The following is a 16,472-nucleotide window of genomic DNA, read 5'->3' on the forward strand; positions in this document are numbered from 1 at the left end:
TGTTATTCCATGTCAAATGATTGGATGAAGTAATCCTTAGTATAGATTCTCTTAGATACTGTAAAACCATTACATTTTGTGTGGTACGAATTATCGTGGATTTCGTTGGTCCGCTGAACCACGAATTCAAGTACCAACGATTATTTATACATTTGTAATTCGAAATCGGTCATTTCCGAATGTCATGTCTTGCAATCGTGCTATAGTAGTTGGACATGTCTGAACTGTTCCCGTTTCCAATCATTCTAAAAGAGATTTGATTGAGCTATGCTAGTTAATACTATATGTTGTTTTCTTGATTAGTGTTTGGGTAATAACACTTTTTAAATCAGGCACGGTATTTAAACCGTACATCAACGATTGTTCTCTTTTACTTGACGACGTCAAATTAATAGTTTGCAGATTTGTCAAATATGTCAATTGGTGCAAATTAAAGTTAAAAGAGACATAACGGTTTTCACACGTGCATATTGGGGACCTTATTACTCAATTTTTACTACTAGGGGTTCGATTGCGCTGAGAATTGCAAATATTGTCAAAACAACATTGATGGCAATTAGCGAGCGGGGACCCACAAGTGCGCCGCTTTGTCTTTCTTATTGCTCTTATCGACAATTATCGGCAACACTTTCATGTTTCAGTGCACATTTACCTCAAGTCTTGCTGTCAACACAGATAAGCAGATTATGCTTCGTTATTACTCTTCTTGTTTCAATAAAAGTTTAATTATTATGACGGTTAGTCTTCCCCAAAAATGTGAAGTCCACGAAATTACGTTTCAACGAATAAGTTGTTTTTTATTAAACCACGAAATTTCATACAGACGAATTTCTATACGTTTACAGTACAATAGATAAAATTAATGCGTCAGTTTATTCGAAAGCGCTTTGCTTATGTTGTATTTCAGTAAAATGCTGATGAACGAGGACATTTCAGATGTTGTTGAAGGCCGAAAGGCAATAGGTACTGTAAGTAAAACAAATCGGATGAGAGAATTTGCACTCGTTGGTTAAGAAAAATACTGCCAACAGAAACTCGGAATCTGGAGTATATTCCTGCAGTTCAGCTCAACGCATTTTTGAGAAGTTTCTACTTCAGAGTTAATAAGATGAACGGTGAAGATTACGAACCGGACACCCTAATAAGTATCAAAAACAGTATGTACAAATATCAAAAGGGAAAGGTTTATGAACATAGCATATGCCGGAATGAGGCATTCAAAATCAGCACAAATGGAGCAGGGATCATAATCACCTAAATAGTGTTCTAAACTCTCAATTTATATGAAATAATTTATTATCGTATTCATTATCATATTTATTATCTTAAAGGATATCAATAGAGATGTACGCTCCCGAAGAACCTTTTTACCAACAGGTTCATCCATCGAAGTTCAAAAAACAGCCACTTGGAGAACATGTACAGCCTTTAAAAAGCCATCTTCAAAATTACTAAAATTTAAAAAGTTACCGGACACAAGATTGTGCAGATTTTGAACTCAAATTGTACCGTACCCCAGAAATTCATTACAAAAAACAGAAACCCTAACCACCTACATTGCAGAGGCGATTGAAGAGAACATGTTGGACTTTCCATACATTTCTTGTCATGAACTAGAAGACATCTAAACATGTGTGGACGTGGATGAACCATCGCAGAAGTAAAATGTCTTTAACAAACTGAAATATTCTGATTGATCTATTGCTTGCAGTCTTGTAGGTCATGCAAGCGTGTCTGAGGCAGGTGGGGTTGAAGGTCATAGAAGTTTTTGTGTAGAAGGTGGGGTTGCATGTCGTGATAGTTTGTCTCTTCTAGCAGGTGGGTTTGTAAGTCGTGATGGTTTGTCTATAACAGGTGGGGTTGTAGATCGTTATAGTTTGTCTGTAGAAGGTGGGGTAGCTAGTCGTGATAGATTGTCTGTAGTAGATGCGGTTGAAGGTCGAGATGGTATGTCCATAGAAGGCGGTGTTGTTGTTTGAGATGGTATGTCCACAGAAGGTGGTGTTGAAGGTACAGGTGTTTTTTCTGTAGGGGGTGGTGTTGTAGGTCGCGATGGTATGTCCATAGAAGGTGTTGTTGTAGGTACAGGTGTTTTTTTCTGTAGGATGTGGTTTTGTAGGTAGAAATGGTTTATCTGCAGAAGGTGCGGTTGTAGGTAGAAATGGTTTGTCTGCAGAAGGTGCAGTTGTAGGTTGAACTGGTTTGTCTTCAGAAAGTGGAGTTGTAGGTAGAAATGGTTTGTCTGCAGGAGGTGGAGTTGTAGAAAGAGATGGTTTGTCTGCAGGAAGTGGAGTTGTAGGAAGAGATGGTTTATCTGCAGAATGTGCAGTTGTAGGTAGAAATGTTTTGTCTGCAGAAGGTGCAGTGGTAGGTAGAAATGGTTTGTCTGCAGGAAGTGGCGTTGTAGGTAGAAATGGTTTGTCTGCAGGAGGCGGAGTTGTAGGAAGAGATGGTTTATCTGCAGGAGATGTAGTTGTAGGTAGAAATGGTATGTCTGCGGGAAGTGGAGTTGTAGGCAGAGATGTTTTGCCTGCAGGAGGTGGAGTTGTAGGTAGAAATGGTTTGTCTGCAGGAAGTGGAGTTGTAGGAAGAGATGGTTTGTCTGCAGGAGGTGGAGTTGTAGGAAGAAATGGTTTGTCTGCAGGAGGTGGAGTTGTAGGAAGAAATGGTTTGTCTGCAGGAAGTGGAGTTGTAGGTAGAGATAGTTTGTCTGCAGGAGGTGGAGTTGTAGGTAAAAATGGTTTGTCTGCAGGAAGTGGAGTTGTAGGAAATGATGGTTTGTCTGCAGGAGGTGGAGTTGTAGGAAGAGATGCTTTGTCAACTGAAAGGGGAGTTGTAGGTAGAGATGGTTTTTCTGCAGTAGGGGGATTTGCAGGCAGAGACGGTTTGTCTACAGAAAGGGGAGTTGTAGGCAGAGATGGTTTTTCTGCAGGAGGTGGAGTTGTAGGTAGAAATGGTTTGTCTGCATGAGGTGGAGTTGTAGGTAGAGATGGTTTGTCTGTAGGAGGTGGAGTTGTAGGAAGAGATGGTTTGTCTGCAGGAGGTGGAGTTGTCGGAAGAGTTGGTTTGTCTGCAGGAGGTGGAGTTGTAGGTAGAAATGGTTTGTCTGCAGGAGGTGGAGTTGTAGGTAGAGATGGTTTGTCTGCAGGAGGTGGAGTTGTAGGTGAAAATTTTATATCTTTAGGAGGTGGTGTGGTTGGTCAGGATTTAGCTGTAGTCCATGTCATGGATGGTCAGGATGATTTTTTTGTTGGAGGTGATGCAGTTTGTATGGATGTTAATTCTTTTGGAAATTGTGAGATTAATGATGATATTCGATGGGGCGTCAGGTCAGGATGCGGTTTAGCTGATCTAGATGTTGTAAGTAATAGTCGTCTCTTTGATAATGTAAGTGATAGGATTTCCCAGCATGTTGGATATGGTGAAAGGGATAGGGAATTATTGCATTTATTGTGTATGATGATGATACGGATGATGATTTTGGTGGTGATAGGGTTGTATCTGATTCTAATAGGGTCCCTCTGAGGTCAAGATTCGAGCAACGTTCAGTGTTAATAAGGTCATATCATGACATTAAGTCTGTTTCAAACAATGCTCCAGTTATGCTTCATCCTGAAATTTTGGATAGTTTGATTTCTCAACATGACGGGAATGTTTCAAGATTTGTGTGGGACTTAGCTCAACTTTAGTATTCAAATGAAGAAATGATTGATAGCTCATTTAATGGAAAAGGTACAAGAAAAGCATTGTCGCCAAGGATAAAATTGCTGATTTTAAATGGAGCACAACAGGCGTTTTCTGGAGTTGGAAAATGCGTCAGGTATATTGCCGCAGCTATCAACAGTGGATTAAAAAATAAAAGAAGTTATCAGAAAAAGAAGTAAGGAAGAAACTATGGGAACTCATTATCAGTTTATATAATGAATAGAGCGATTCAATGAGAATCTAACTATTCTTAAACAATATGTGTTGTTGTTAAAAGTACTTTGTACTAGTGGAATAGCTGTGTTTATCAGTTCTGTGAACGAATTAAGCATTCCAGCATTCCATGTAAATCTAACACACCAAAATATTTTGTTAAATTCTGGAAACAAACTGTTTGAACCGGGGCTTTCATTGTTAACTCTTTCAATGTGTTTCAACACTCGTATTCTGTAAGCAATCCGTCACATTTGTTTTTTTCATTTTATTTGAGTCTTTTTATATTTAAGTTAAAGAAATGTGAATTATTAAGAGTAATAGGTCAGTTTTTTTTTCTTTCTATAAAGGTTTAAGTATAAGTGTTTTTTGTACGTTTATTATAGGCTTTATGTATGTTACTTCTATGTTATGTATTGATAACTGTTGGTTTTACTTTGGTATTGTCTTTTTTTAAGATTTCCAAAGTATTCGGTATTTGTTCCATGGGTATAGCTCTTGCTCTTACTAACATGCCATTTATTTTCTCATCTATACTTTGTATAATATAATATATATGGAACACTTGCATTGTACCATGTTAGTGTTCGTGTGTCGTAAATAGATGCATTTGCGGGAAATAAAAAAACTAAATTTGTATCTACAAACATTAATGTTACCAGACAACCTGTAGAATTGAAATTGTTGGTAGTGCTTTTAAGAACTCTGATTAATAATAAGTTAACTTTATTTTATTAAATTGTTGATTGATGATTATTTATGGGGCTTTAATTTGATTTTGATACTCTTTATTTAAAAGATTGTTAAGTTTAAACTAACCAGGTCCTTTGTGTTGTATTATAGTAATTGATTATTTCAATCAAATAATGGTCTGTCTTGTATCCTGGTTTTATGTTTGTTTTATAAATTTATTATAGATCTAGACCAAAGTTAGATCTAGACCAAAGTTTAGACAAATTACACTGAAACCTTTGTGGCATGTTAGTGCAATGCTTAATAACATACATATGCATATAAACCTTTTGCCATTTGTTCTCTTATGTCTATGTTGTGCATGCGATATTATGCTTCATTTGTTTGTTATTGATGGATACTACACCAGAGAAATAAATATGCAATATGCTCAGATAACTTGTCTGTTATGATATATAGCAAAAAAAAACGATCACGTTAATCGACATGTTTTGGAAATTATTATTTTCTGTATCGTGTGAGGCATAATTATCTTCTACTAAAAAGTTATTTCATCTGGTGGTTTTCGAAAAGGCATTCTTAACTATGAACTAAATGCAGCATTTGTTTAAATTTTCCACTGACAATGACGGAGAGTTAACACTAAGATGTTAAAACCACTCACCTTGAAATGACGTACACATTAATCAAAACATAAAGATGCAATTTGAAACTTTGCAAAAATGTCATTAAAACTCTAGCCTAGTTTTTGTTTATATATTTTATATACAAACATTTCAACAGAGGCGATTATTTTTAAGTTTAAGCGCAAACGGACGGATTTCTACCACCACATATTCTAATTTAGATTGATAAAATTAATTTATAGCCTAGTACATGTAAGCAAGAAATTTATTATTTTTTAAACGGTAACGCATTTACATCCGACAGGAAGATTTCTAGATATTACGTCCATTTCGACAAACGCGATTATTTTTAAGTTTTAAAGCGTAAAAGTGGCGGTTTTCTACCTTGTAAACACCAAATATATTCTAATTTGCATAGATAAAATATGTTTCTTATTTATACTTTAATTTACTATTCAAAGTATTACATTTCAAGGTCAGTGGCTTTAATGGATTGTGCTATTGAAGGTGTGTCAAGTCTCTATGTTTGTAATTCAGCAATATAATACGAAATAACTTGCAGCACAGAAAGACAACGAATTTTAGGTTAATATTGAGGCCTGAATGTTGAATGTTGCACATGTTGGTCGGTCGGTCCGTCCACCAAATGGTTTCAGGATGATAATTCAAGAAAGCTTAGGTCCAGAATCATGAAACTTTATAGGTACATTGATCATGGCTGGCAGATGACCCCTATTGATTTTTAGGTCATTAGGTCAAGGGCATATTCTGGGGGCATATGTCTCCAACAGCGGAACACTTTTAAAGAAGGGCTTTAGCAACAGCTTACCATTCTCAATTAACTCCATTTGTTATCTGATTTGAATGAAAACAAAGGCATTAGAAATATATATTTGCTTTCAATTACAAATGTTTTTATTCAAATTTGTAACAAATTTATTATAATCTTTTAGACACAAAGCGATATGAACAGTATATGCCATGGGTTTCATGCATTATTATTTGTAAATGAATTATTTATTTATTTTATTCATAAAATTGGAAAAAAATATATGTGTTACATGTATTTTGCAAAAGCAAAAAAATACCTGAATATTTGTTAATGTTTTAATCTTTTACACGCTAGTTTAAGTATGGCGTTCGTTCATTCCAACAAAATGTAGATAAACTCTCAGTAAATAGTTTAATCATTCTTTAAGTTTCATCATTCTAAAAACAGTCTTCCCTGACAGACAAACTCTGGTAGAAATAACAAGTTTCAATATTAACAAGGATATATTAAAGCAAACCTAAATGTCAGTAAACTAGTCAGTACAACATTGGTCACAGATACACTGTATATGCATTTTGTTGGAGTCCTTGATTTTTTAATGATCCACCTCACTTAAATCCTGATGGTCCACCGTCATTTAGAACAACATGTGGTAAGACTCTGTGAATATGGTCTATGTATTTTGCACAGTCTTCTGCTGTTAGATTGTTCCAAAACTCTGTTATTCCATGGAAAAGTTGAGCCTTTGTTCTGGGCTTCACTTGTCGCTTTAAATAATCCTTCAATGTTGCCCAAACATTCTCTATAAGATTCAGGTCCGGACTCAATGCTGGTGCAGGCATGGTCTTCACTCTGTGATCATTCAACCACTACATAGTTGATCGACTGGTGTGTTTGGCGTCATTATCCTTAAAAATAAACATTATATATATTGTATGAAGTCAACCATACCATTTGCATACATGACTTATTCCGCACATGGATAGGAATATTAGCCTGACAATACTCAGTTATACACGGAAGAAATGTTCTACTGTATCCCTACGACTAATTGCTTTTGATATCGGTTGAAATAAAATCATTAGATACACATTTGACTCAAAAACATTAAATATTATTTTTAACAAAAATATTGTCCCATGTATTCATATATTTTATGTTAATAGGGCAAACATGGAACTCCACAAACACCAGCAAACTTGACGATTTAATATTCTCCGCTAAAATGAAAATATATCCTTTAGTTGCAATCAAGTAAGGGTACAACTCTGAACAAACCTAATCATCCTTACGAAACTTATGCAAGAACCACAGAAGAATGATGATACACATTTAATTGTAATCACATTAAATTCCATACAACAGCGCAGACAAACAACATTCTCAATTTCAATCAATTTAATGGTCATACAACTAGAACTGAATCAACAAAACTTCTATGTGTACCAACACAAAATGATACTAAAAATATTAAATTTTATGTCATTCCATACAATAGTTATTCAGAAACAGCTCATGGCAGAAAATACTGGAGCTTTGTCACAGACAAGACATTAACTCCCACACGCTGCACTGAAACATACTATTTTGAATGCTCTTTATTTACGAAACAAAAGAAGCTAAGTAATGTACACAGTTTCACCAAAGTGTTGTTAATGTATTTATTTACCGCAAGATCGAGGTTTGCTGACGAAAGGAGGGCAAACATATAGTCCTTGATTGCAAACGTGCGAAGGGGATTTAACCAGAAAACAAGAACATGTCGTGTGCTCAGGAACGAAAGAATTCTAACAAATATGTGCATACGTTGTCAAATGTGATGTACTATTACTCTTAATATCAGAAAGTTGTAATTTGTAGCACATTCGATGTTTCATCTTCTGAACACTTCTGTTTCAGTATATTTTCATGATGATAGTAATAAGTTACTTTTTATTATTATTATTACATATATATAGGGTTAGTGACTGACCCGACACGAAATATACTGTTCTGTTGAAAACCATATCGGGGCGAGACCGAAGGATAAGCACAATTTTCTCGAAAACGACCAATTACTTTGAATAGATACGAGTTTTCATGACGATATGTAGTCCACAATCACTAACCAATCACTAACCAATATCACGCATTATGCCCTTTTAAAGATAGTTCTTGTATTTTCATTTGCAGTGTCTAAATATTACGTGCTGGTATAAACTGTGTATACAGTTGAAGCATTACGTTGTTGATATCACCAAACCATAAGTGGGGTGTGTTTTTAATACACAACTTACCACGTTTTCTGTCAGACAACGTCAGCGGTATTTGACTAGGTGATTAATGCAAAAACACAAAACACTTGCTATCAGACGAATTGATTAGCACACTTCACGGTGATTATATGTTTATTCAGATTGGTTATACAAAGACATGTTTTATAGTCACAGTAGAAGTGTGGAAGAGTAATACAACGCATGCAAACATTTAGCAGGAATAACTAGTAAGCATCTTAAAGAATAAATGATATGTTTATGTATGCTATCAAATAAATTGAGTTATATTAGGCGTATTTCTAAATGGTTGTAGACCATAGCACGTCTGCTTTCAAACACAGTATTATTTAGTGGCATTTAATTGGGTAATTCATGAAAATAGGACATAGTAAGTTTACTATCAAATAAGTATTTGACAAAATGGAAATGCAAACAATAATGTTTGGTATAAGACAATTAAGTATTACATGGTTATGGAACAAAATCAGCTCTACACATGCAAGATGAAAATATTTTTTTATTTTGTTAATCCTAAAGCATGCACACAATTTACTTTTTATCATCACACACACGCGGGAACCCATGGTGCATCGCTAAACCACTTGGACGGAACCTGGTAAGCACCCTCTGAAAATGCCCGAACCGCTTTGTAGTAAACTACAGCAAGCGACATGCACCCGTATCGCCAAGGGTTGTACCAACCATATTCTTTTTCGCACGTGTTTTTCATGTTGTCAACAAAACGGTCATCACAGTTCTCGCGTGATACACCAAGCTTGAAGCCCTGTGGCGAAAAAAATGTACATTCATGTTGTTAGTCACCAAACTTGTGTGTCAATGTGTCTAATGAACAAATCTGCACAGAATAGTGGGGATGTCTATGAGTTTTCAAACCTACGCGAAAATTAATTGATATTTTATAAAACTATAATTTCATTGATTTTCTTCTAACACTTCATCTGAATTATCATTCTATTTTTGTAAAAGTTAGCATTTTACATATCTTGAACTTTGTTGTTTTCAGTAAAATCATATGTACTCGCTTTAAACACCAGCTGTGGAGATCTTTAAAATGTATTGGATCCAGGATCTGTTTCTTAATACAATACAACCATTACTTAAGAAACACTTCACTTTTAACAATAACACTATACTAAGTGCTCTGTTTTTACGAGGATTGATGTTAAAAGCACGATTGAAATAATCAATTGAACAATTATTTAAAATATAATACAACGGAACTCTTAATCCATAAACAAAAGCGTTATGATGGAGTAAACATGGACAATAAGAAAGCGTTCTAAGAATCATTCAGTTACCATGAAGTCTAACACTGCATTGGATGAGTAAGAGCTTCTTTTAACGTACTACTTCGATTCGTGAGCTCACCATAATGAATAAAGTCGACTTAATGAAAAAGTTTTATTAGCTAATAGGCCAAACAATACGGGATAACGTATATATTCAACACCACACAAAACAAAATGTTACAAAATGGTTAAAATTGGGGTCAATATTTCTAATACTAAAAAACTAAAACTGAAAAATAAAACTAAATTGAAAACTGCATACAAAGTAACGAAAATCAGTGCAGATCAAGACTCACACATCCGTAGCATACGTCGTGTTGGTTACAGTCATGTTCGAAATCCAAGTCGGGGACATGGCTACATCCATCAGTCCATTCTTGTGGCACACACTGAGCTGCGCAGGTGTGAAGTTCCATCAGCATGACAGCCGTGGTCAGGGCAATAACGATGCCGATTTTCATTGTTCCTAAAAATAAAATAATTTACTGTGTCACAGATAGCTTCGCTGATGTTATGTTCCGTCAACATGACACTTACACACCTTAGTGTCATATTTACCGAGAAAACATGTTCTCTCTACAAACATTCTAGATGCAATATTATGCAATACTATTGTTAAGAGATTTTTCAAGTTTCTTAAACTGGGAAAGTACAATCATTTTAAGCCTAAATTAATCATCGATATTGTATTATCACTAATATTTCCAACACAAACAACAACAGACGACTTAAACCTGACAAAACGAACGTATGCAAATATAAATTTGTGTAAAATATATATTATATAATATATAATAATATAAACGGACATTTATGTTCACATAAAGCAATAGTAAAAACATAGTAACATAGGTTCTCGCTGGACTTCTAAGCCGGCGTGGCCTGGATAAAACAATCAACACACGAGTTACGTTTTGCATAATATTCCAAAACACACTCATATTATAAGAAATTAAAATCCAATTACATCATATTACAAATTAAGATGTATTTAACATTTCGTGATAATTTTTGATACCAAGTTGATTCCAACAAATCATAATACCAACAATGTAAATAAACGACAACACAAAATGCTTAAAATACTACTACTACTTTTACATCAAATACTACTATTACCATGACTGCTTAAAATTATTATTACATTATAAATAAAATCATAACATAATTAAATACCTGCAGATATAATAATCAAGCACGCGTTGTTTTATAGCCGATCGCCCCACCCGCCACTCGTCATAAATATTTGAAATCACCAACAGACGACGAGCCCTTTATCGATAAATCAGGGTGATTTCGGATAATATGTTCTTCCAGGTTAAACTAAACAAGTAGGGATATATAAGTGTATTAATAATCATAATCAACTTGTTATGTTAATGAAACACATAACAAAAACAACATCTATTCCGAGAATAGCTCTATCTACGTATTGTTGTTTTAATTAATGCTTTATGCACACTGTTCCTCTGTGGAAGGTGTGTGATTTTTTTTGTAAATCGTCTATCGGATAGGAAGACCTGTTTAAAGGGGCCTTTTCACATTTTGGTAAATAAAAACAATAAGAATAAAAAGTTTTAGATTCGCAAATTGTCGTTGTAGTTTGTGAGAAAACAGAAATACTGAAAATTTACCATGCTCTAAAATATCCAGCATATGTATCTATTGACGATTTAAAAACCTGAAAAGTATACAGCGTTGCAACGTGAAACGATTGAATAATTTTGAGAGTTTAGTTGTCGTTATATTTTATGATACTACAAGGATTGCTTAGATAAAATATTTAATACATCACTCATTGTAATGGTCGATTCGTCTACGCGATAGACGTTTTCTCCAGGGTCAGTGGTTCGAGCCCAGTTGAGGGTTACTTTTTTTCTTTCTTGAATTTTATTCTTTTTTTAATGGAGCTTTTGAGATCCGATGTTGTCATTTATCAATATAAAGCATTTAATGACAAACTTCAATACATGCCAACATCTGTGAAAAGGTCCCTTTACAATAAAAGCAATCACACATCGTCAATTCCGATTAACCGAAATGATGTGATGGTCATTACCATTTGTGTAAATTGTATGAACATATCATATGATTAAAACCCACATCATGTCTATGAAACACCCAGCATACCATCACAAACACACAGCGTACCATCACAAACAAACAACACAACATGACAAACACACAGCAGACTATGACAAACACACAGCATATCATCACAAACACACAAAATATCATCACAAACACACAGATTACCATCACAAACCCACAGATTACCATCACAAAGGAGCAGCGTACTATGACAAGCACACAGCATACTTTTATAAACACGTATCATATTATTTAAACCCACACTATTTCAATGAAACCTCCGATATATTAATAGTCAACAGGAGACAGACGAGGCGTGCCATAGTAAGACACTATTAATGAAGCGTATTTCAAATTGTTGAAATGTTAGGCGGTATGATGCATACACGTTTTGAGCAAGTAAATAACACCTTGTATTCATATATAACGTCTGCCTTTTGCACGATAAGAAACTAGATTTTTGCTAAGAAGAGACTTTCTAAATATAAATATTTTTTTTAATTGTTACGATTTGTTGAACAAAGTCAAATTGCACGAACTTAAAGTGATATTATGGACATCTAACAGTATATAGGTGTCTATCGCAACCGTTGTTTTTTTTTTTGGTGTTTTCACTTCATATACACTTATATTTGTTAATGCAGCATCAACATACTAAAACAATATCCAGGAAAGTGAAAAATAATGCATTTGCATATCAACCGTTCTTTCGTTTGACGACTGATCATGCATGTACGATGTGAACCTAAATTTAGTTTTAGTGCAGATTCGTTCATACGACACAAAGACAGAATTTTGTTTTACGGATCATTTCGGCTTAGAGGACTAGGTGAGTCACGTAAGATATAGAATAAAAAATATATTTTTATAAACAACTGGTAGCAAGATGAGTTTCCAATAATTGGTCAGTAACAACATGTTTACCAACTCTTTTGACCTGTTAATTCTTTTCAGCTCAATTCAACAGTAAAAAAATGCCAATTATATCACTTTAAATAATTAAAAAAACGTTCATTGCAATACTACGGTATTGTGTGTTTGTAAATAGGATATTATCGCAAACGTAAAAAGTGATAACTTCTGTGTAATATAACATGGTTAATGTCTATTCCAAAATTAAAGATCAAGGTCACAAAAAGGTCAACATTTGAAAAAGTACACACAATAGTGTAGATAGTTTAAACAAGTTCGGTAAACATTCATTATTTCTATATGATTTTAAGCATAGTTTGAATTCCAAATATTCATACATAAATAGAAGTTTTAAAGTACTAAAGTCGAGTATTATTTGTTATTCAAATCGAAGTAAAAGGTGTCTATTGATGATAAATGATTTCTTCTATATCTTTCCTCGCTTTTCTAAGTAGATGATGTTTAAAAAGGACATTCTTTACATGCAATTCTTGAATATGTTGATTACGTTCAACAATGTTGTAAATACCTCATAAATAGTAAGGACAACAAAGTAAATAACTAACTTAGCAAACGGATGAAACTTAATTGTCATTAAGCAGTCAATAAATACAGTACTTCATAGATATTATCATACGTTGGGGATCATGTTATACATAATAAGTTCAAGTTACCATATAATGATGAGCTTGATATAGCTCTAGTACACAGTGATTTTATTCAAGTTATATAGTCATCTAGGTACTGCGGAGGTTTGCGATTACGCTATTTAAAAGCGTTACACACCGTCAGGCACAGATATATACGTTTGTTCAAACAAGAGAAAGTCTAGCGAGTCTGAATTAACATTTTCATTCAGCATCAAAGGGACATAAAAATCGTCGGTATTCCTATTAGGGCAAGAAAGAGTTGAGATTCACTATGCACTTAATCCGTATTGGTGTCACAGGAATATATATATCTATATATATATAACAAATATACATATATATATACTATGTAATTGCTCTTTTTAAATTGAACTTATTTATCTTAAAATTTATTTGAATCTTAAATAAAGTCAATATGAATCATCAGAAAAGTGTTCGATGTATAATTGATACAATAATCTTTGGATATACTGCTATCGAACGATTCAATTGAATTGGTAACTGTAAAAACACAAACATAGATGGACGTAATTTTTACATAATCGTATATAACAGATCAAAAATAGTTGCAATGAATGAACGTTACATTTAAGTTTAGTATTTGCAGGACGGGAGGTGAATTATAACCGTTATCATAATAATGTATTCATCACGTGATAGTCATTGTACGTATGCACGTATAAGCATACAAATGATCCGACTGCATTCGATCGCACGTTCAATATATACATGCAATTTATGTAGAAAACAAATACAATACCATTTTCAAGCTCCTGTTTGTTTTATTTTAGTTTCAAATTTTCATATTCGTTATGGGCTGTCGACAATTTCGAGAACGCATTAGCAGCACCACGTGTGTCATGGCGATGATTGTTGTTATGTGAAATACTAGAATACTCATGGAAAGTCGTTTTTCCAAGACCTTCGTACTTGTTTTCCGGTCTGGAATCTAGAAGCAAATAGAGTGATGACAACGGTAAATCGGACATTTAAAACAATACGAAATAAGTTGTCACAAATATGTTGTGAATATTATAATAGTGAATTATATTGTTTATTATTTTTAGATTAATATAATATTAATATATAGTTTTTGAATCCGTGTGATTCATCATTTAATTCAGAATAAAACGTATAAAATGTCAGAATTCTTTTTAAAAAAAATTAACTGTCAGAAATGGTATTTAACACACAATACAAAAATAAAGTCAACTCTTGACACTAAAATTTTTTAAAAACATTATTGTCTTACTTGTTATAGTGTTCCGAAGATTGTCCATTTATTCCAAGATACAAAATAAATATAAAAAAAATAAAATCAAGCTTGTTGTTATGTGAAATACTAGAATACTCATGGAAAGTCGTTTTTCCAAGACCTTCGTACTTGTTTTCCGGTCTGGAATTTAGAAGCAAATAGAGTGATGACAACGGTAAATCGGACATTTAAAACAATACAAATTAAGTTGACACACATGTGTTGTTAATATTTTTAGATTTATATAAGATTAATTCATCATTTAATTCAAAATAAAACAAATAAAATGTCAGTATTCTTTAAAAAATATTTAACTGTCAGAAAAGGTACTTAACAGACAATACAAAAATAAAGTAGACTCTTGACACTATTTTTTTAAACATTATTGTCTGACTTGTTATAGTGTTCCGAAGATTTTCCATTTATTCCAAGAGACAAAATAACAACAAATTGTAATCGGCTTTTAAAACAAGCTAAATGGATGCATGACTTTTTAGTTTGGATCATAGAACTCACTATTGGCACCCCACTTAAAAAAAAAACAAACAAACAACAACCATAACGTTTATTTACCGAATGTGCGAATTTCATAACTTGCGTCTTCACATCTCCTGTAAAAAAAAGAAAACTGTACAGTGAAATTTGGTAAATATTTTCGATCGTACAAGACAACTGTATGTACAACGCAATAGACCCTTTCAGTTATTGCCGGTTTTTAATTATCTCCCTTGTGTGACGTCATGCGATGATTATCGAGTGTATCAATTGTAAACGAGAACAGAAATCTTGTTAGAAAATGTGTTTATTTTTTCAACGATGTAAATGGACTGAACATAAGCACGAAAAGATTTGTACTTACCTCATTGTTAATAATGTATTCTTTTCTAATACAATTTTGATATTCGGTTTATACTGCTGATACAGCAGCGGTATTGTTCATCAGAGAACGTGATCGGAAGACTAAATACTGAAAATTCCACACAAAAAAAACAACTAATTAAGCCGTATTATTTCTTATAGTAAAACTTTTATAAATGATTTTTAAACAATAATTAAACATATATTCATTTGATTACAATTATAAGTGGTGTGGATATTGTTGTTGTTCATCAGCGATCGAACGTGTAATAGATGCATTTAATCAATTGTAAAACCAAGCCGTAAAAAGCGGAATACATAACAATTGTTAAATTTTATCATTTTCTTTTCCATATAATGGATTTTCGTTTCGTTTACATTGAATGACAATATAAATAAATGTTAGCATATATACGGAAAAGAACGCTGCATATTATTCAAATTGAACTGTCTTTGCATGTATTTTGAAATCTCTTTACTAATGATCAGGAGTGATACAAATCTAATATTTTATGATCAATAAATCTATATATTTAATTTATTAAACGCAACTATTGTTCACCCTTTTGGGATTGCTTGTTTTCATGATGGCGTTTCGTACACTGAAATAACGTACTATAAATTTATGCACGTAATACTCGCGGAGTTTACATTTGCCGGTACCCGTTAAATACCTCAATTGCGTAGCAGTTCAATTGCACAATATTTTAAATTTATTTATTTTTATTTAACATTGTATTACTATGACTAAACTGGCTAATATATATATATATATATATATATATATATATATATATAATAAAAGTAAAAACACGTGTCTGGGATTTTAAATATATATTGATTTAGCTAAATCAATATATATTTAAAATCCCAGACACGTGTTTATACTTTTATTATATAATATTCACAATCTGGATTATTACATTTTACTTATATAACTATATATATATATAACTATATATATATATAACTATATATATATATATATATATATATATATATATATATATATATATATATATATATATATATGTATATATATATACACTTGTTCCTGTAAATCCATTTCCGATAATGTCTTCATTCTTTTTAATGTTAAAATATTTTATTGAAGCAAACGTTCAGTATTTTG

The 16,472-nt window shown here is 33.0% G+C and overlaps 1 protein-coding gene across 1 annotated transcript; it reads right to left on the minus strand.

Annotated features, from left to right (window-relative positions):
- Positions 1-1,811: 1,811 nt before the first annotated feature.
- LOC127842266 (mucin-2-like) lies at positions 1,812-10,035 on the minus strand. Its single transcript, XM_052371692.1, has 4 exons — positions 9,871-10,035; positions 8,837-9,048; positions 6,698-6,861; positions 1,812-3,142 (listed from the first exon to the last, which is right to left on the minus strand). Exons 1-4 carry the CDS (start codon positions 10,033-10,035, stop codon positions 1,812-1,814), a joined length of 1,872 nt encoding a protein of 623 aa, XP_052227652.1.
- Between the last annotated feature and the right edge of the window lie 6,437 nt (positions 10,036-16,472).

Source organism: Dreissena polymorpha, chromosome 8 (genome assembly GCF_020536995.1).
Source record: "Dreissena polymorpha isolate Duluth1 chromosome 8, UMN_Dpol_1.0, whole genome shotgun sequence".
In the NCBI taxonomy this organism is placed as follows: domain Eukaryota; kingdom Metazoa; phylum Mollusca; class Bivalvia; order Myida; family Dreissenidae; genus Dreissena; species Dreissena polymorpha.